Source organism: Sphaerodactylus townsendi, linkage group LG09 (assembly GCF_021028975.2).
Source record: "Sphaerodactylus townsendi isolate TG3544 linkage group LG09, MPM_Stown_v2.3, whole genome shotgun sequence".
In the NCBI taxonomy this organism is placed as follows: domain Eukaryota; kingdom Metazoa; phylum Chordata; class Lepidosauria; order Squamata; family Sphaerodactylidae; genus Sphaerodactylus; species Sphaerodactylus townsendi.
Window position 1 is genome coordinate 563714 of NC_059433.1, and position 20597 is coordinate 584310.

A 20597-nucleotide genomic window follows, 5' to 3' on the forward strand; every position below is an offset into this window, starting at 1 on the left:
AGTCTTTTAGGGGACCTTGGGTCGAACGCCGGTGCTGTGTCGGTGTCCAGTAGCCATGGTCTCCTCAAAGCAACGATCAAGAAATCGTTCAAGCTACTTGCGAGTAGTACCATGGATAGCAGAAAGACCAATCTCCTCAGTTACCATTCTCATAACGGGCTTGTAATCCATCCGGCGGCCGGTGGTGAAATGCATTGCCACCGGTTCATGGTCCATGGCAGCTCCTCCATCCATGTCACTCTGTTCCTGGGTCAGGGGACGATAGAATGCTGACAGGGTTCTGCGGGTCGCCATCAGAATTTCTTGTTCAACCTGCTCCTGCAACCCGAGGAAAGTAACACTCCGGCTGAGACGAGGTCGGGACAGCACAACCAACGACAGAGGTTCTGGTTCTGGATCCAGCTTCTGATCAGTCTCCTCTGCATGAACCAGGGCAGGGGAGGCTGGGCAGGATCCTCTATGGGGGTCTCCGTCCTAACCTCATATTCACAGTTGAAAGGACCTCTGAATCCCTGCTTATCAGGATCCGTGGAGGTGAGACCACGGCGAGACATCAGGTAACCTTGTACTTCACGTCAAAATGTAATGAACTCGCATAATGTAATGAACTAGTAAAGTCCAGGCAAAAGTAACCATTTTCAGTTCTTTATTGTATTGTACTTTATTGTACTGGCAGTCATAGTCGAATACAGGCGATGCGAGTTCTAAAAGACTCAGAACTTTGATAGTAGCTTTGATACAGTAGCAAACCCCTTTACTGCCACAGAATAATCAACAATGCATAGTTTCATACAGAGTTTCACAAAGAGCTGAGATAACATAAAAGCAGACCAGGCAGAGAGCCAGGACTGACAGGCGGGAAGAAATCCAAGGACAGAACACACACCAACATCATCCTGACAGGAGGGTTGTTTGTTCTCTGCTCGGGTGGGGGAACATTGTTGTGGTAACCTTTCTGGGCTCTTATGGTGCTGTAGTGTGGCACTGTGGTGCTTTGGTAGGAGTCCCATCTTGATCTGTGGTCATGTAGCTGGACTGTGTCTGCACTGTTACAGTGCTCTAGTGTGGTTAGTTCTGTCATGCCTTGATTTGGTTTTATTCTAGAGTAGCTTTGTTTTTAGGTGTAGGGGTGCTGCTTTGAGGAAGGCATTAGGAGGGGAGAGCAGGCTTCTGCTGTTCTCCTGGAGGGAAAAATGCCGCCCCCCCCCCTATTTGAAACAGTGGGAAGTGGACGGGGTGAGGGCCTGCTGTTATACACAGCTGGCACGGCATTGGAGATTTTATTGGGGGTTCTGGTGGGGGTCTTACTCTCGATAGGGGCACCAAATTTGCCACAGGGCAGCTGGTGACTCTCCTCACTGGAACCAACCAACTTTACTGAAGTTTGTTTGAAGGGTGTTAACACTATGGGCACCCAAGTCAAGAAAACTTGGTGACCACAGATTTATGCCCCCAACCAACCAAACCTAAGAAAAGTTGGTTGGTTCTGGGTTGGAAAGTCACCAGCAGCCCTGTGGCAAATTTGGTGCCCCCTGCCCAGAGCAAGACCCCAAACAGAGCTCAGGGTGATGTGAGTGTGTTCATCGTCCTTGGTCTTCTCCCGCCTGTCTGCTCTGGCTGTGTGCCTGGGCTGGGAGATTCTGGTCTGCTTGCCTGTGTGAAACTATTCTTTGTTTTCTTTTCATGTGGCAGGAAAGAGGTTTGATACTGTATTAAACTGCTATCTGAGTTCTGAAGTCTTCAGAACTCGCATTGCTTGTTTTCGACAATGACTGCCAGTACAATAAAGAGCTTTTGAGAGTTACTTTTGACTGGACTTTTCAAGTTTGTTACAAGCTCCCAATAAAATCTTCAGCACAATGTATTTTTGAAGCCCAACAGAAAGCCTATGATAAAAAATTACTGTTTTTCCCACACATGCAAGTCTATGGTGGGAAATTTTCCCACCATAGATAGTTTCTGAAAAGCCTGCCAGATTCTTTGATCTTGACTTGGCTCCACTGTAGCCAATGGGGAATTTCTGGGAGTGTCTGTAGGGGGGGCGCTTTTCAAGGTAGAGACATCAAACTTTCAGGGTGGCTTCAGCAGACCCTTCTGGTGGAAGTGTTAAGGTTTGGTGAAATTCTTATGTTCTTAAGTTTGTTTCAGGGGGCAGTGGGAGATGGAGCCTACCCCTTTGGGGGTCCCCTGAACCAAACTTCACTAAACCTGGGTGGTCTCATTAAAAGACTCTTCCAAAGCCACCCTGCAAGTTAGGCTGGAGAAGACAGAGAGGAAACTCCAGCCATCCCATTTGGCTGAAAGACTCCACAATTTGGGAGCAAGAAAAGCTAAAACCTCCCAAGGAACAACAGGGATGGCTTGGCCTGACACAGCAGGTGCTTACCAGCTTGATCAGCTGCCTGCTAACAGTTATTTTTCCATTTAGCCTTCTTATATAAAAAACCCCACAAGAACAAAAATGAGTGACAAAAACCTTACATTTTTCTCATGTGGATACTGTGGGACAACGGCTCTGAGGTTTGTATGTACACATTAAAGGAAATAATCAAAACACTGTTCCCAAAGGAAGTGACTCATAGCAGATTCAACATGAACCAGAAAGCTGAATAATTCTAGTGTATAATTTTTAGCATACAGACCCCTTGAATTTAGAATTCAGTACTTTTAGAAAATAGTTAACCAGAGGTTAACCAGAAGTAGAGCTGCTTTGTATACTAAACAAATTTTGAAAAGTACGCAGTTGCCGTTGAGTTTTGAAAAAAATAGGTATACGTGACAGATGGCACAAAACACTGACAATGCTAATTAATGTTATTGGCACTTGAAAGGTCTATTTTTGGAAAGACTGATAAACAGGGAAAACTCCAATCTGAATTGCATACGTCTAAACATTACCAAGTGCAACTAAAGCAACTTGTCTGGTCCCATAACTTCAAGGAATAAATGGACTCTGCATAAGCATAAGCATTTTATTGTCATTGTGCACGCACAACGAAATTTACAGCAGCATTCCTCGATGCACACAAATTCAGACTCACACATCATCCTCACTTTCCCTTCCTCCACCCATCCCTACACAGCCCCAAACACATCAATACGAAGCAGCAGAGTTTAGCATAGCCACAGCTCTGGAGTAGAAGCTGTCTCTAAGCCTCTTTGTCCTAGTTTTGAGGGCCCTGTATTGTATTTGAGGGCCTCTGGATTCCTGATCAGAAATGTTTACTGAAAGGCAACAAAGCACCCGGTGTGAGAAAGCCGGTTCTGCCAGACCTGGCTTAGTTGGCCTCCTTTATCCTTGAAATACCCCCCTCCCGTTTTCCCAAAGGACATGTGAAGAGAGTTATTTTGGAGTTTAGGCGCCCCAAGATCAGAGCTAGGGAAAGATACGGCCACCTGGCATGTCTACCCCCAAGAGACAACTGGCACATCTTGTTTCCTCTGGGGAGTAGCTCGTCAGGGTCAGCCTAATTCTCTGAATGTTAAGCCATAAAGATCAATAGAAGCAAAACTAGAGATTACTGATTGATTGATTGGTCGATTGGGCTTCTAGACCACCCTCCCCTGAAGGGCTCAGGGCGGTGAACAGCAGCAAGTTTAAAATACAACTTTAAAACACAATATGAAAACAATGTCCACTTAATACAAACCAGGAGCCATAAAAACATCAGATGGCATCATGTCCCTCCCCCCTCCCCCCCCTTGCGCCCACGGGAGGCCAGAGGGAATGGGGGCAGAGGGACAGGTCCGTCTTGCAGGCCCTGCGGAAACGCTGCAGGTCCCTGATCTCCCTTGGGAGCCTGTTCCACCAGGTGGGGGCCAGGGCTGTAAAGGCCCTGGCCCTTGTGGAGGCCAGCCTGATTGCTTTAGGGCCAGGGATCACCAACAGGTCCTCCTCCATTAGGGGCAATATGGGGAGAGATGATAATATGCTACCGTATTATCTAGGAATGCATTTGGCTGATTTAATTTTTATTTACCGTATAGACTCGCATATGTCGAATTTTTCAGCACATTGTTTCCAATGGGAGCTAATAGTAGATGGGGCTACATTTTGAGGGTCCATAACTTTGGACCCCTTGAACCAAACTTCACCAAACCTGGGTGGTATCATCAGGATAATCTCTTGTTGATACCAGCCAGGTTTGGTGATCTTTGGTTTAGGGCAGACCTGGGCATTATATGGCCTGCGGGCCACATCTGGCCCGCCGGATGACCCTGACTGGCCCCCCTGCTGTGCTGGGGAGCGAGGCGCCGTTGAAAGCCCCGTAGAAGCCAGTTGCCTTGGCTGCCGGCTTCTGCGGGGCTTTCAAAAGCGCCTCGCCCCCCTGCCTTTTGGCCTGGCCCTCCACAATATTTTCTGTTTCTTATGCAGCCTCGTGGAAAAAATAATTGCCCACCCCTGGTTTAGGGGGTCCAAAGTTATGGATCCCCAAAGGGGGTGCCCCATCCCCCACTGTTTCCAATGGGAGCTAATAGTAGATGGGGCTACATTTTGAGGGTCCATATCTTTGGACCCCCTGAACCAAACTTCACCAAACCTGGCTGGTATCATTAGGAGGGTCTCCTAAAGATACTCTGAAATGTTGGTACTGCTAACATAAACATTCCTCCCCTGACCAAAAATCCAGTTTTGAAGGATTTTAACTCTTGTGTTTCAGCTTGGTTGCTGGTTGAGCTAAGGTTTTTGTACTTTTAAAGTTATTGTTGAGACCATATTGTTTTTGTTGATCCTCTTTTCCACTTACAGAGCTAGTTTACTGTTTTTATTTGAAATAAATATTCAATTAATGTAATTTTATTGATATCTATTTTTATTTTTGAAATTTACCAGTAGCTGCTGCATTTCCCACCCTCGACTTATACGCGAGTCAATAAGTTTTCCCAGTTTTTTGTGATAAAATTAGGTGCCTCGACTTATATGTGAATCGACTTATACACAAGTATATATGGTACTGGCAGTCTTAATCACAGAATATTCAGAAATAGCAAAATTAACAACCTTAATGAAGGACAGTAATATAGAGAAGTTTGTAGAAAACTGGAAACCTTTTATGGACTATCTATTGAGAAAATATTAGAAATGATAAAGAGTGTAACTGATAAATTGTTATATTTTAATTAGATGATTGAACCTAGAATGGATTAGAATTAAATAGTGAGATAGCAGGAAGTCATTATTTGGTTATTTTCTTGCTTTTTTCTTTTTCCTGTATTTCATGCTCATGTTTTGTATTGGTGTGGTGCAAAAGTGTTTATGCTTCTTTTTGTGGTTGTATATGTTGAGAAAATTATATACCATATATACTCGAGTATAAGTCAACCCGAATATACCTAATTTTACCACAAAAAAACTGGGAAACTTATTGACTTGAATATAATTCTAGGGTGGGAAACGCAGCAGCTACTGGTAAATTTCAAAAATAAAACAGATACCAATAAAATTCATGAAGGTATCTCACTGGTTGTAAAAAAAGTTGACTAAAAGCAATCTTCATGATCAGAGGACGAACAGGATGAAGGCAAGAAGGGAGACTGCCTGGCTGCTTCATGCCAAAGACTGTGAGTACCAGTGGCATAACTAGGCAAACTGGAGCCCTGGGCAAAACCTGAGTTTGATGCCCCCCCCAGGTGCGTGCCCAATGCAACGCGCACCCTCCCTTTGTAGCTACGCCCAGTGGCGTATCTAGGCAAACTGGAGTTTGGCGCCCCCCATGGGCAGCCACCCTCCCCCACTGTGACCAAGCAATGATTTTTTAAGCCAGGTTGTTTCAAAGTCACCATCACATTATAGAACATGCCCCAACTCACAAATCTGAGCACAGCAATGGGCCTTGCCACACAACAGAAATAATTTTTGAAAACATTTTTAAAATGCTTTCAAAATGTTTTATTACTGCTATGAAAACATTTTATGGTGTTGTATCCAGTACCCCCAATTGGGGGAAACAGCATCACTTTCAATGTTTCAAAGGAGAATCTGGGCTCCCTAGTTTAAACAAGTGATGCTGGAATCCACCCCCAAACAGCATCATTTTCAATGGTGTTTAAACTAGGGAGCCCAGATTCTCCTTTTAAATTCACCTTAAAGGGAGAATCTGGGGTTCCCAGTTTAAACAACATTGGAAGTGATGCTATTTTGGGGTTGATTCTCCCCCACCCTGAAACAGCATCACTTGCAATGTTTAAACTGGGGACCTCAGATTCTCCCTTTAAATCCATGTCAAAGGCGGTAGGATTTAAAAGGAAAATCTGGGGAAATTTGGGAGGTGCCTGCTGGCAGAGGTGCAATTGTTAAGCTAGCAGCACCAAACTTTCAGGGTATCTTTAGGAGACTCCCCTAATGATACCACCCAGGTTTGGTGATGTTTGGTTCAGGGGGTCCAAAGTTATGGACCCTCAAAGGTGTAGCCCCCATCTTCTGTTAGCTCCCATTGGAAACAATGGATGATGGGGCACCCCCTTTGGGAGTCCATAGCTTTGGACTCCCTGGACCAAACTTCACAAAACCTGGGTGGTATCAGTAAAAGATTCTCCTGATGATACCTCCCAGGTTTGGTGAAGTTTGGTTCAGGGGGTCCAAAGTTATCGACCCTCAAAGGTGTAGCCTCATCTCCTATTAGCTCCCATTGGAAACAATGGGGGATGGGGCACCCCCTTTGGGAGTCCATAACTCTGGACTCCCTGAACCAAACCTCACCAAACCTGGGTGATAGCCTCAGGAGAGTCTCCTGAAACATCCCTGAAATTTTGGTGCTGCTAGCCTAAAATCTGCGCCCTCTGCAGGCCAAAAATGGAAAAACACTGAAAATACAAAAAATCCCACAAACAAACCTGCGCCCCCTGCAGGGCTGCACCCAGGGCAACTGCCCACTTTGCCCAATGGGAGGAACGCCTCTGGTGAGTACCCACAAGGTTTCCCTCAAAAATGGCTCACTAGAATTTTTAAAATGTCATTAAGCAAGGCAGTTTTTAAAGGAAGCAGATACTGTTTGCTAGCACCACCTTGTGAACAGTGTACGCTTTTATCCTTGCATGTTTAGGGACATATTTTATTCAAAGGTAAGAGTTAGCCATTTGGAAGATCTACAGTACAGGTGTCAAACTCGCAGCCCTCCAGATCTTATAGACTACAGTTCCCATCATCCCCAGCCAGAATGATGCTGGCAGGGGATGATGGGAACTGTAGTCCATAATATCTGGAGGGCCGTGAGTTTGACACCTATGATTTACAGTGTCTCTTTGTCTCCTACCACACTTGCTAAATAGCACAGAGGGTATTTCTTCCTTAGAACTGTAAGACCCTCTCTTTTCAGCTTTAATTTGTACTGCTTTACAGAGAGGAATTTGCACAAAAACTCAGCTTGACCTGATTTACTAGTAACAAATCTTGACTTGCATTTTGCAGTCTTTAAATGCTACAAGTGCAATGGAATCTCTCTCCAAGAGGATGCCATGCCTGTCAGAACACAAATTTCAAGGGCACAGAGTAATACCTAACACGGCATTCAGAGCCAATGGAGCAACTCTGATTGCAAAGATTGTGGCTTTATCAAAGTTGGAGGATTTACAAGCCTAGCTTTACATAAAAACACAAAAGGGAATGGTGAATTTAATACTCAAAGTTGGATGCAGGCAAAATGCTTCTGCCACAGCTGGTGTGATCTCCTTTCTCGGTGTGCCACAGCTCCAGCGGCCATCTTGGAATTACTGTATATACTCAAGTATAAGCCAAGGGGGGCTTTTTCAGCATTAAAAATGTGTTGAAAAGGTCGACTTATACTCGAGTATATACAGTATATATAGGATGACTGTGAAGAGCTTCAGGAGGATCTCCACAAACTGGGTGGGAGGGTGACAGTGTGGCAAACAGATCCCAGTGTGGGGCTTTCTCTTTGTTCTAGGCCATGGGCTTGCCTCAGGTTTCTGAGAGGTGGGACTTCTGGTGAGTCACCAACTCTGTTTAACTGCCATCCAGATCTTTTGAACAGTCTCTGAAAGGCAGCACCATGTGCTGTAATAGTGAACTTGAAATACCTTTATTAGCATACTATCGGAGGCGTAGCTCCTAGGGGGGCATCGAGGGGGGTGCGCGACACACCAGGCACACCTGTGGGAGTGTGGTGAGGACGCTCCAAGGTGTGGCAGGTGCATTCCAGGGTGGGACTGGGTCGGAGGACAAACTGGTGCACTAGGCGCATTCCCCCCTTGCTATGTCTCTGCATACTATACAGATTCATATCCACCTGTAACCTCTGAGAGGCAACAGATGGCAGCTGAACAGAGAGCAAAAGGTGAGCTCTGGGGGGGGGGGTTGGGGGGGGTTCTTAAAACTAAATCTTTAACTGTGTGTGTTTTTGAGGGCCTGTGTCTGGTTTTTTGAGGGCTTTTGTTTGCATGGGGAGGGTCTTTGATTTTTGGATGTGTGCTTGCCTCAGGGTGAGTGAGGCAGCATGTGGGGCAAGGCAGAAAACTGGCGATCCAGCAGGGCTCTACTGATGCTCTTAGGACTTTTGAGCATCTTTTAGGGGGGTCCCTTTTGCTGGTGTTGACATCTCCCCACCCCCCACTCAATTTGATTTAAATAATTATTAAGTTAGCAACAAAGCTAAATGCAGTCTCCCAATTCAGAGGCAGCACATAACTGACCTCCAGTTTTGACATTCAATAAAACTACCCTGATTATTCTATGGTATTTTGGCACCTGTTTTATTCTGAGTACGCTCTGAAGCCCAGTCACTTTGTCTTGGCTCTCTAAAACAGAATGTGGTGGTTTAACTCCAGATCTGCACACATTTCCATGATTTCAGGTGTTAAAACTTGTCACCAGCTCCTTTAATGACAGGAGTGAGTGACAGCAGAGGTTCTCTTTCCCACACTGGGCTGTGTTGTACGAATCTGGGCCCATTTGGGGAAGGAGGGTCACTTACACACAACACTTTCCTCAACATACAGACTTTACAAAGGGAATATTACAGTTCAGATTCACAAAAGAGAAGGAAGCTTTTACCTTGCATCTTCAGGAGATTCAGCAATCAAGTGATAGGTTCTGTCTGCCATGACTATGTCAATTCCATTTTCTTTGCTAGTGTTATCAATTATATCTCTGCAAAGGGCAGGAAATAGAGAAATAAGCATTCCTAATGATAAGTCACTGATTTTTTAAATCAACCCTCCAAACATCTATATATCTAATTCTGCAGGTTTTTCTGCAGACTCAGGGAAGACCCTGCTCTGCAGAAGAATTTAATTTTTTTTAAATGTGGGGTTTAAATTCCCCTCCTCCCCAAAATAAACAGCATTCTCTGCGCAAGTGCAGAGACTGCACAGTCGATAGTGGAGGCCCAGTCTGGGAACTGTGTGGAGCCGGCAGCAGCGGCTCCTGCTGAGACAGAGAGAGATGTGGTTCAGGGGCTGTGCTGCCACCACCAGCTTATGAAAGAGAAAGAGGGAGGGCACCGGCAGGCTCCTCTGGCTACAGCAGGACTGTAAGGGAAGTGAGGGGGAGGGGCACATGGGGTTCCCTCCAGAAGTTTCACCAGCCCCCACTTGTTTTGTTCCCATGGAGTTATCTATCCACTGATTGACTAAAGAGTGCACCATTTATTGAATTGCCAGGTAGGGTGAGATTGTTTTCACAAAGGACTGTGAAGGCTCCAAGCCAACTGATGATTCTCCAGTTCATCCTCTTGTCCTTTTTATTTACTTACTACATCTCTCTCTGTTCACAATAAAAGCAGTAAATGAAAGCTGAGCAGAAACCACATAGTTCACTGTGCTGATTGTTGAGGCCTGGGGAATATGGGCCAGATCTGGAGAATTGGGCCTGGGGGCTTTCTGGTCTTACTTGGCTGTTCGGATGTCGAGCGTCCCTTTGAGCTTTTCTTCACTGTCGTTTTCAAAGTACATCAATCGGGACTGTCGAAGAACAAACCAGCGTTTCTTCCAGTTCCTTCTGGATAGCGTAGACGACCCACCACCTTTCTTGTGCAGCCAGCCCTGCTTGAGCGCTTCCTGTTTCGAGCGGAACCACAAGAAAGTCTCGTCTTTCAGGACGCACCAACGGCGCTTCCATGTATTCATTAGGCCACCTGCCAGAGAACATGGCATGAAACAGAGCGCATTTCAAGAAAGAACACCAGCGAAAGATAAACTGAGTTTCTCTGCTGCTGCAAATCAACTGTGCCTTCGGGAAAATCACCAACAATTGTGAAACTGTCATCTGCTCAAACTTGACCATTTGACAAGATCTAAGAAGGAATTTAATCGAGAGCAGAAAAGAGAACTTGGCTGGTTCTGTCAACCTTCTCACCGTGCTAGGAACCTTTCCCACACAGACTGATTTTTCTCTTCCACATAGTAGAGCACGTGTTCTGCTAGGGCAGTGATGGCGAACCTTTTCGAGACCGAGTGCCCAAACTGCAACCCAAAACCCACTTATTTATCGCAAAGTGCCAACACAGCAATTTAACCTGAATACTGAGATTTTAGTATAGGAAAAAACGGTTGGCTCAAAGGCACACGTTACTCGGGAGTAAGCTTGGAGGTAGTCGGTTGCTTTGCTTTGAAGCAACTGTGCAACGCTTCAAACGGGTGAATCACAACCCTAGGAGGGTTTACTCAGAAGCAAACCCCATTGCCAGCAACCGAGCTTACTCTCAGGTAAAGGATCACACTTTCATTCTTCCCATGAAAATCAGTAGGGTTTAACAGCACTTAACAGGGTTACCTACACTGCTTTCCCAAAACTAGGTCTTAGGTTTAATGCTAATAATCTCCCTGAAATAATTACACTATTATCACATGACGAACTCTGTGCATGCGTGCCCACAGAGAGGGCTCTGAGTGCCACCTCTGGCACCCGTGCCATAGGTTCGCCACCACTGTGCTAGGGTATGCACTCAGGTGAACTGAGCATGCCTCATGGAATGCATCCCACATACTTCTGCAACTGTTTATTGTGAAGGACACTGAAAAAGCTGTCTTTCGGGCATGCTCATAAACCATCACCTGTGTGGTCAATCAGTAAGCTTTCCAGAAACCCTAATTTGGAAACTAGTAATCTAGGCAATGCCTATTGCTAAAAGTCATAAAAGTAAAATAAAGATGCATATAGCAAAAAATTAATCCATCAACTAATTTCAAAAATCCTGCCTCCCTCTGTGTCTGTCTGTGTGTGTGTGTGTGCATGAGATAATCATCACACGGTTGAGCCTCTGGTTTCCAGCTGTCCTCTCTCATTGTTAGGCCCTGGGAGAGCTGCCAGATTTCAGCTTCCTTCCCCGATTGCTCTCTTCTCTTGAGTGTCTTTTCTCCTAAGTGACCCAACCGTCTTGTTGATGGTGTCACCTCAGTAACCGGGTCTTGTGCATTCTAGAAGCCAACTGTCTCATCACAAGGCATTTGCACCGGCAGATCAAGTAAGGATTACTAAAGTTTCAAGAAAGAAGAAATGCAACTCACCTGTGGCTTTTATGTACACACAACCCCCCTCCTCAGAAAGAGTCCATCAAAATCCTACAGCATAATCATTGCATAGATCCCAAACTACTTGTCTCTTGGGGAATATCATTTGACGAACATCCTATTTCAAGGATTGGCTTTTCTGCCATGGTTGGCACCCGTCTTACAGTGGTCTCAGGCACTGACAAACACCGCTATAGAGAACAATACCATGGTTGGCACCCGTCTTACAGTGGTCTCAGGCACTGACAGGCACTGACAAACACTGCTATTTTAATGTAGTTAACTTGACCAAAAGGGAGACAACAACCAAGAAACCAGAAGGAGACTGAGAACAAGAAAGGCAGCAATGAAGAAGCTTGAAAAGATTCTGAACTGTAAGGGTGGGCCCCCGGCAACAGAGATCAACTTAATTCATGCCACAGCAGTCCCTATTACAGGACGAAAAGCTGGACAATGTAGAAAGCTGACAGGAGGGAAGTAGATGCCTTTGAAATGTGGTGTTGGAAAAGAGTGTTCAGCAATTACTGATTTGATTATATTGTTAGGAATACATCAATAGATAATTATGGAATTATTGCATGGTGAACTATCTCCAGTTTCATTCGGGTTTTCACGCCTTGCATTTCTTTGTTGCAGTGTCTGCATTTTGCACACGTGCATCCCTTACCCATAGGTAGAGGAACTTCATTAAAATATTCTCAGATGGGGTCTCTTTTACATCGCCTGCTGCCATGACAGATTTCTGGGGAGAGGATAATATGATAAACCTCAGGGTAAAGAGGAAGGCCCAAGATGAGGTGGACGGGCTCTATCAAGGAAGCCACGGTGGCCCTCAGTTTGCAAGGCTGCCAACGAGAGGAGGCTGATTCATATCCACACAAACAACCTGACCAAGGATCTTGCACTGTTTCCTCACTGCTTGATCTGAGGCTTTTAAGCTGCTTTGTTCGTTAGGAAAGATACCTTGAGGTGGATGAGATAAACACAATAAAACTGAAGTAACATGAACAAGACTACATGGTGAAATGTAGTCTTGTGTTTGGGCATCCAAGACCTGCATATCGGATGCCCAAACACAATGTTTGCCAACCTCCAGGTGAGGCCTGGAGATCTCCTGGCATCACAACTGGTCTCCAGACAACATAATGATGGCTGCTTTGGTGGCTGGACTCTTTGACATTGTATCTTGCTGCGGTCCACCTCCATGTCTCCAGGAATTCCTGACCTGGAGTTGGTAACGCTACATCAGATAGCTGTTAAATGGGTCATATCATCTGCTTATTGTCTAGCAATTCACAAAGCAGCTGCAAAGTACAAATATCCCAGTATGTAACCTGCCTACTTTTGACTCTTTCACCCTGGAGTGTTCCGTACCTTTCATGGATAAAAAGCTGTGGAAATAGGGCAGGCTGACACAGCTATAGACAGAATCCCGCCGATAAGAAAGTTCGTCATCTGTATCAAACCTGGAGTCAAAATCTTCCTCGCTGTCTTCAAACTGGAAGATCAATCAACATAATGTGGAAAGTTAACTGTTGGAAGAAGCATAACCTGAGGCACTGTGATTATACCGCGATCCTCCCTCACACCGTCACTTCATGCTGTATTCGGCTCTCTTAGCTCCTTCACTTCACTTCTCTCTTCCATGAAAGGAGAAAGAGCAGGAGATGCAGCTCAGTCTCCTCCCAGGAGCAGTCGGAAGGGTTGCGGAGGGAGGTTATGTCCGAACACGTTCCTTATGAGTCCCACGTACAGATCCGCCCCCACGCCCCAGTTCCCTTCTCTCCCACAATAAAAGAATGCATTTGGTAAATGGATCGACTTCTGTGTGAGGTAATATGCGGGTCTGGGATGCCCAAAATAAACTTAATGCACAGGTGCACAAGCTACCTTGTGTAAAATAAACACGAATAGTAACAGTATACAGTAACAGTACACAAGGTTTCAAGTTACAGCCCGAAAACACGACGGTCGCTTTGTAGGCAGCCAATATTATGCGTTCATAAACACGGCATTTATTGAAGCTAGCCCTTTGTGGCTCCTCCTTTATTTCTTTCTCGAAGGACAAGTTCATGCTAGCTACCCAGTGATGCTACTTTAGTCACACTCTTCTAGGAAGAGCGCCGCATCTCAGAAGATGATGCATGAAAAGTCCAACCACTGATGCTTGAAGCACATTAGAAGAGCAAAGTGAAAACAAACATCAGGAAATAAACTTATTGCAAAATCTTGCTGACAATTGAAGATGCAGTATGAACATCTAGGTCGTTCTTAATATTATTTAAAAGTATTGTCGAAGGTTTTCACGGTCGGAATCACTTGGGTGCTGTGTGGTTTCCGGGCTGTATGGCCGTGTTCTAGCAGCATTCTCTCCTGACGTTTCGCCTGCATCTGTGGCTGGCATCTTCAGAGGATCTGATGTTGGGAAAGCAAGTGGAGTATATATATCTGTTGGAGTGTACAGGGTGGGTGAAGAAACATTGTCTGTGAGTAACAAAGAAGGTAACCAGGTCAATAGTTGAGGGTATCTGAATAGAAGTATGAGTAACAAAGAAGTCTATAGCATGGGAGTGACAATGAACAGAACTTGGCTGCCAGTGTTGAAAAATACTAGAGTCAAGACAGTGTCTAACCAGCTCCACACAAACACAGGATGACCATAGACAAAGGAAACAAAGGCCAGGATACTTCTATTCAGACGCTCCACCAGTGACCTTGCTATCTCCATTGTCACTCCCATGCTACAGACTTCTTTGTTACTCATACTTCTATTCAGATGCCCTCAACTATTGACCTGGTTACCTTCTTTGTTACTCACAGACAATGTTTCTTCACCCACCCTGGACACTCCAACAGATATATATACTCCACTTGCTTTCCCAACATCAGATCCTCTGAAGATGCCAGCCACAGATGCAGGCGAAACGTCAGGAGAGAATGCTGCTAGAACACGGCCACACAGCCCGGAAACCACACAGCACCCAAATTATTTAAAAGTTTTACATTAAGTGCTTCTCTTATTACCTTTCTTGGGTTCAGCTTCTAAAGAAGCAAATTAAGAGAAGGCAATCCCAAAACACAAGATAGGAAAGGCAAAGAAAAAATGAACTGGTGCAAAAATTGGTTTTAAAAATGTTTTTTACCGACTTACATCAATCTGTTTACCAAAAGCAATCTCCCTTGGACAAGGGCTGCCCTCAGCCAGGAGTCCTGCCGCCCCAAGGGCGATGGTTTTACTTCTAAAACAAGAAATGACTCTTGTCCTTGCCGAGGAGGATACTCACGGAGGACTGAGCGCCTTCTGAGCTGAACCTGTACACTCCAGAGCTGCCGTATGTCCCCACCGAGCAGCGGTAGTCAGGGGACCACTGGCTGCTGAGAGAATTAGAAAAGGTGATGCTGCTTCCAGAAGTGATGGCTCCGTCTTCATAGTCGTCTTGATCATAATCATAGTCCCCATCAGGAGAAATCACGTCAGTGGGACTCTGGGGCGGGCGGGGGAGGTTTTCTGGCATGCAGTACGTGGATTCTCCGCTTGAGGAGTTGTGGAGACTGAGCAAGTCAAGACTAGAAGCCACCAGGGTGCTGTCGCCAGTGGCAGGACTTGCCGGCGCAGCCGCATCATTCATGTACGGATCCTCTTCAGAAGAGTCGTCACTCGTCCTGATCCCGCTGGTCCTTTGGTCCGAGTGGCCATGCTCACTTGGGTTCGGAGAATCCTTGAAAGCGTCGTCATCAGCTTCAAATCCCTCATCAACCTCCTCCTCAGGGTACGGCTGGCTGAAGTTAAAACTTGGTTTTTCGATGCCTGCATTCCCAGTCAAGTTGTGACGCTCTGGGCAGAACCCACTGCCCACGGAAAGGGTTCTCTCAATGTTTCGGACACATTCATCAATTTCATCAAAGTTCAGGGACTCCAAAAACTCCTGGGCTGCCCGGCAGGCCTCGTCCTCCAAACGCTTCAGTTCCTCATCCCTGAGTTGCTGCAGCCTCTGCAATGAGGCTTCGGTCAAGGAGAGCTCTTGCTGCTCCTTCATGTGCTGCAGGTCTTCGATCTCCTTTTCAAGGCGAAGGATCTCTTCCACCTGCCTGTTTTCTCTTTGCTTCTGCAGTTCTTGCTTGAGAGCTTCTTCCTTTTGGGCTTCCTGAAGGGCTGCCCGCTCCTGCTGCCGCCTCTCTTCTTCAGCCTACATTTCAGACAGACAAGAGTCTTTATCTGGACTGCAACCCTCCCCCACTGCTCCCTTGGAAGCACTCCACCTCTGCATGGGGCACGGCTAAAATGCCTGTCAAAATAAGCCCCAAGGGAACCCAGACTAAAGATGGAATTGCACACTGGAAGAAACTCGTGTTAACTCCCCAGCCTCTGAATAATGCAGGATAACCTGCTTGATGTCCTGACATCTTTACACATTTCTCTACATCCTGTTCACGTGTTGGATTCTGCTGGTGGAGGCAGTGAATTGCACTGCACAGCGACATTAGGACACGGAGCAAGAGACACCACATTTGGTTGATGTGGATGAGGACAAGGATGAGGGAAAATCATCCCCTGGACGGCATTTGGAGTAAAACCCTCATGGCCTCACGCCCACCCTTCAGGTCCTGCCATAAACTGTCAAACACGGTGGAACAGTTCAGATGCAAACTACCAGTTTTCCCAATTAACATGATGCTGACCACTGCCTTCCCACCTTCCCACACTAGCAGTGGTACCTGGAGCCAAGGAGCAGTCTCCTAAACTCACTGACGTCCGTGGCCTTAAGGCCCACCTGTATTTTGCATAAGGCAGATTATGCCTCCAGGGCTGACAGGACACAAACTGTGTGTTCCACCATCCGGATGCACTGCAGAGGTCTGCTTTGGATTGGGGCCACGGCATGGGGTGGAGAGGCTCCTGTCTCCCACCCCCCCTTGCATACCATTTCCCAAACCCCAAATGGCCCAGGGGCATTATTTCCCTGCAGCCCCCAATGGGGCAAACAGTGCACTTCATGTCACGGGAGGTCAAAAGCCTCTTCAACCCTGGTTCACAGCCCCAATCTGAATAGAGCCGCTGCAGTACTTCTGAATCAAATTCCTACAGGAACTTGCAGCTGGCATCTTGCTGCAAATCCCCAGGGTGATGATGTGTCACAAGTTGTTCTGCCCTTAGAACAGTGCAATGCTTTTTAGGATGGTGCTCTAAATGTTGTCCACAGCAAGAGCGATTCAAACATGTACAAATGGCAGAAAACAAGAACTGGTCTCATAGTTTACCTGCTGAGCAAGACATTCTGCTTCTTGTCGCTTCCTAAAAAACATAATAAGAAAAATTAGTAAAGCGACATGAACACAGGCGCTAGTAGACACCTAGGTTTTTTTTAAAAAGGCATCTTTTGAACGCCACCTTGTAAAAACTATAAAAATTGCTGCAACCTGATTAGCCAGTCGAGTAAGAACTTCCAGCACTGTCGAAGGCTTTCACGGCCGGAATCACTTGGGTGCTGTGTGGTTTCCGGGCTGTATGGCCGTGTTCTAGCAGCATTCTCTGAAGATGCCAGCCACATATGCAGGCGAAACGTCAGGAGAGAATGCTGCTAGAACACGGCCATACAGCCCGGAAACCACACAGCACCCAAACTTCCAGCACCACGACACTCTACCTTTCCTCCTCCTCCTCCTTCCTCCTCTTCTCCTCCTCTTGCTGTCGTTTCTCCTCCAGCAACCGTTTGTAAACACGCCGGGCGATTTGGCCTCGCAGCTGTTTCTGGAAGGTGATCGTTGCCTTCTTCAGCAGCAGGTATTCCCTCCTGAGGAGGAAAGCTCTGTAGTTCTTCTGTATGACAACCACATGATAACGGATTTTCCGGTACTGCTTTCTGCAACAGGACAAAGATGCGTCTGTGTGAAGGTGTGATGAACCAGCTCACGGAAGGATCACGACTACTGGCCAAAAGCAAACATTCCAGGCAATAAGAGGGAGCTGCAGGCAGCAACTCCCATGAAAATGCTCTCGTGGTGTTTCACGCTCTCAGGGCTCCCCAAGCAAAAGGGCCAGGCTCTTTGCAAGAGCGGAGACTCCCACCTGATGAGGCAAACACATTTTCTATACCACTTGCCTTGGCATCTATTTGCGATCCCCCGGGGTTGTTTGATGTACGCCCAGACGCCAAGGAAGAAAGTGGCATAGAGAAGGATCGCTTTGGTCCGCAGGCCGTTTTTTTCTTTTGCTGTTGTAAAGTGACCCACCATTCCAGATATATAGGGAAGACTAATATGCACATGAAAAGAAATGACCTAATTACATAAACAGCTATTGAGCAGTCCTCCTTTGACTTCATGGGGGATGGAAGGGAAGAATAAACAGATGGGAGCTACCAGGGGACATAATGCCTGATGTCAGGGAAGCAAATCAAACACCACAATTTAGTCAAATAGTTCCTTTTTTTCTCCCTGGAGGAAAAAAACCCCCAAACTAAACAGCCTGCAGGACAACCACAACCTACCAGAAGAAGTGTATTTAACTAGTACAAATAAAACAAACCGGGGTAACACCCAAGTGGCTTGCAGATCACAACCAAAGCCAGACAGACGGGGCAACTGAGGGCCCCACGCCTTCCACTGTCACAGTGAGAAAGGCCCCAGGACTGCTGTCCGCCGCCACCACCGTGACATGTAAAGCTCCTTGTGTGAGTGGGCTGTGGTGCTAAAGAACACCACCAGTCCTGTGTAATAGCAGCAGAGGACCCGCCATCCTATCATTTGTGCGGTCCCTGCACAAGCCATTCAAAGTCATCTGAGAGTCTCTGGCCTCCAGTCTGAGTTGGGTCTCAGATCTGTCATTACCCCCAGATAGCGGCACAGTGTGCTGCCCTGACTCAGCTGACCGTGGCTTGCAGTTACGCACCGCGCCAGATAGCCCAAGACATGAGCTCGAATGACCATGGAGGCCTTCGCCACTTCAGTCTCTCGCTGTTTTTCCAGCCTGTGTTCCAAAGACTCCCGAAGAAACACCTGAAAAACAAGGGGGAACCCATCAGCCATGCAGGGGATCATCTGATATAAGGCACACTATTTATTGTGTCGCTTTGTCTCTGGAAGAAAGTGGTTTAAGGCAGCTCTAGACAAATAAAAGGAAAATAATTTAATGCAGTCGCAGGGTGGAATAGGTCTCCTTTAGTATTATGATAATTTGCCCTGCTTACATATAGTAAATTAAATTCAGGATTTGTGTTGCATAGCCCTGCCAAAGCATGCTCTCTAAGCCGCTGCATGGCCCTTTCTAGCTGGGAGAGGGAAGTTTGGAGGCTGAGCTTTACATTTGACATTCAAGCTCCATTTTGACCCAGCGCACCCTGACAGCAGTCCAGGCAACCACAGCAATCAACTTAACCATGGATCCGAGTGCGGGTCAAACACACTGGGAGATCCTGCTTAATGTCAGACTCTCGAACGTGGAAATAACAGAGACGGTAGGAAAGTCCAAAAGTAGTTTATTCCCAGTTTATTCTCAGATACAGGACTTATATCTTTTAATCCCCCCCCCCCTGTTTTGCCCCACACCAAATGTCCATCACAGTTTCTACTACAAAGCTACAAAGACCTGGGAACCTTTCACACCTCTTTGAAGATGGGCTGGTGCCAGGAGATTGCTAACAGGAGATTGCTAGGAAGGGAAGAGGGAAACAGGAAAACAATTGCAAATCACACACAGCAAGACATCAAGATACTGACAGGCATGGTCCTGACACTAAGAACATAAAGTACACGCATTAGAGGTAGAAATCCAAGGACAGGATGCATTTGCACAAATAACTATTCCAGAAAAGATTACACCTACTTTTTACCATGGTGGATCTGATTTAAATGAAATCAATTTAAATCACAAGTCACTAAGACTCGAATTCAATCATTTTTTTTAACATAAAGATCCTTGCTGTTATAATCTTAATACTTACTACGAGATGAAGGTTCCATTTTTAGAATAACAACTTTTCAGATTAGTTTTACAGTTATATTTCATTCATTCGTTCGCTCGTAAATCTGATTTGTTTACTGCTCTTCCCTGGAAGGCCCAGGGCAGTTTACAACAATCACAACCAATATAGAAAACAACCGTACGTCACTTAAAACCGCATGCAAAAAATATTATTTAAATCTAAAATATATCAGAGTGGACTCTCATAGGTTCTCACATTCACTAACACCAGAGTCTCATATTAATCAATGTAGTATATATATGACCCCATCAGAGGGGGAAATCTGAAGGGGAAACCCTAAATGGAAAAAACCGGGGGGGGGGGGGGGGAGCACATGGGACACTAATTTGATGTAAAACCATTGCTGATTCAACCATATGCCTCAGCAGTATAAAAATTACTGATTTGGTTATACTGTTAGAAATACTTCAGTAGATGATTATGAAATTATTGAAAAGTGAACTATCTCCAGTTTCATTCAGGTTTCCAGGCCTTACATTTCTTTGTTGCAGTGTTTGCATTTTGCACACATGCATGGACGTAGGTAAGGGGGGGTTCTCAGGTTTGACCCCCCCCATTCATGTCCGAAGCTCCGCCCTTCTGTTTGTGGGTTTTAAAAACATTTTAGTGCTTTTTTGGTTTTTGGCCGGCAGGGGGCGCATTGTTTGGGCTAGCAGCACCAGACTTTCAGAGATTGTTTGGGGGACTCTCCTGATGGTACTATCTGGGTTTGGTGAGGTTTGGTTCAGGGGGGGTCCAAAGTTATGGACTCCCAAAGGGGGTGCCCCCATCCTCCATTGTTTCCAATGGGAGCTAATAGAGAAGATGGGGGCTACACCTTTGAGGGTCCATAATTTTGGACCCCCTGAACCAAACTTCACCAAACCTGGGATGTACTATCAGGAGAGTCTCTTATTGATACCACCCATGTTTTGTGAAGTTTGGTCCAGGGGGTCCAAAGCTATGGAATCCCAAAGGGAGTGCCCCATCCTCCATTGTTTTCAATGGGAGCTAATAGGAAGATAGAAGGCCTAACATCTTTGAGGGTCCATAACTTTGGACATCCTGAACCAAACTTCATCAAACCTGGGATGTACTATCAGGAGAGTCTCTTATTGACCCAGGTTTTGTGAAGTCTGGTCCAGGGAGTCCAAAGCTATAGACTCCCAA

At 46.0% G+C, this 20597-nt stretch overlaps 1 protein-coding gene across 4 annotated transcripts in view; it reads right to left on the reverse strand.

The window, feature by feature from the left end:
• The window catches only part of MYO10 (myosin X), a 293414-nt gene that overhangs the window by 39718 nt on the left and 233099 nt on the right, over window positions 1-20597 (reverse strand). For all 4 annotated transcript variants that reach the window (XM_048508398.1, XM_048508397.1, XM_048508396.1 and 1 more), the window contains 7 exons: window positions 18356-18462; window positions 17112-17327; window positions 16726-16759; window positions 14751-15653; window positions 12841-12964; window positions 9848-10091; window positions 9011-9106 (listed from right to left, as the gene is read on the reverse strand). In XM_048508398.1, coding sequence (XP_048364355.1) covers window positions 9011-9106; window positions 9848-10091; window positions 12841-12964; window positions 14751-15653; window positions 16726-16759; window positions 17112-17327; window positions 18356-18462 — 1724 coding nt within the window. The remainder of the gene's footprint in view (window positions 1-9010; window positions 9107-9847; window positions 10092-12840; window positions 12965-14750; window positions 15654-16725; window positions 16760-17111; window positions 17328-18355; window positions 18463-20597) is intronic.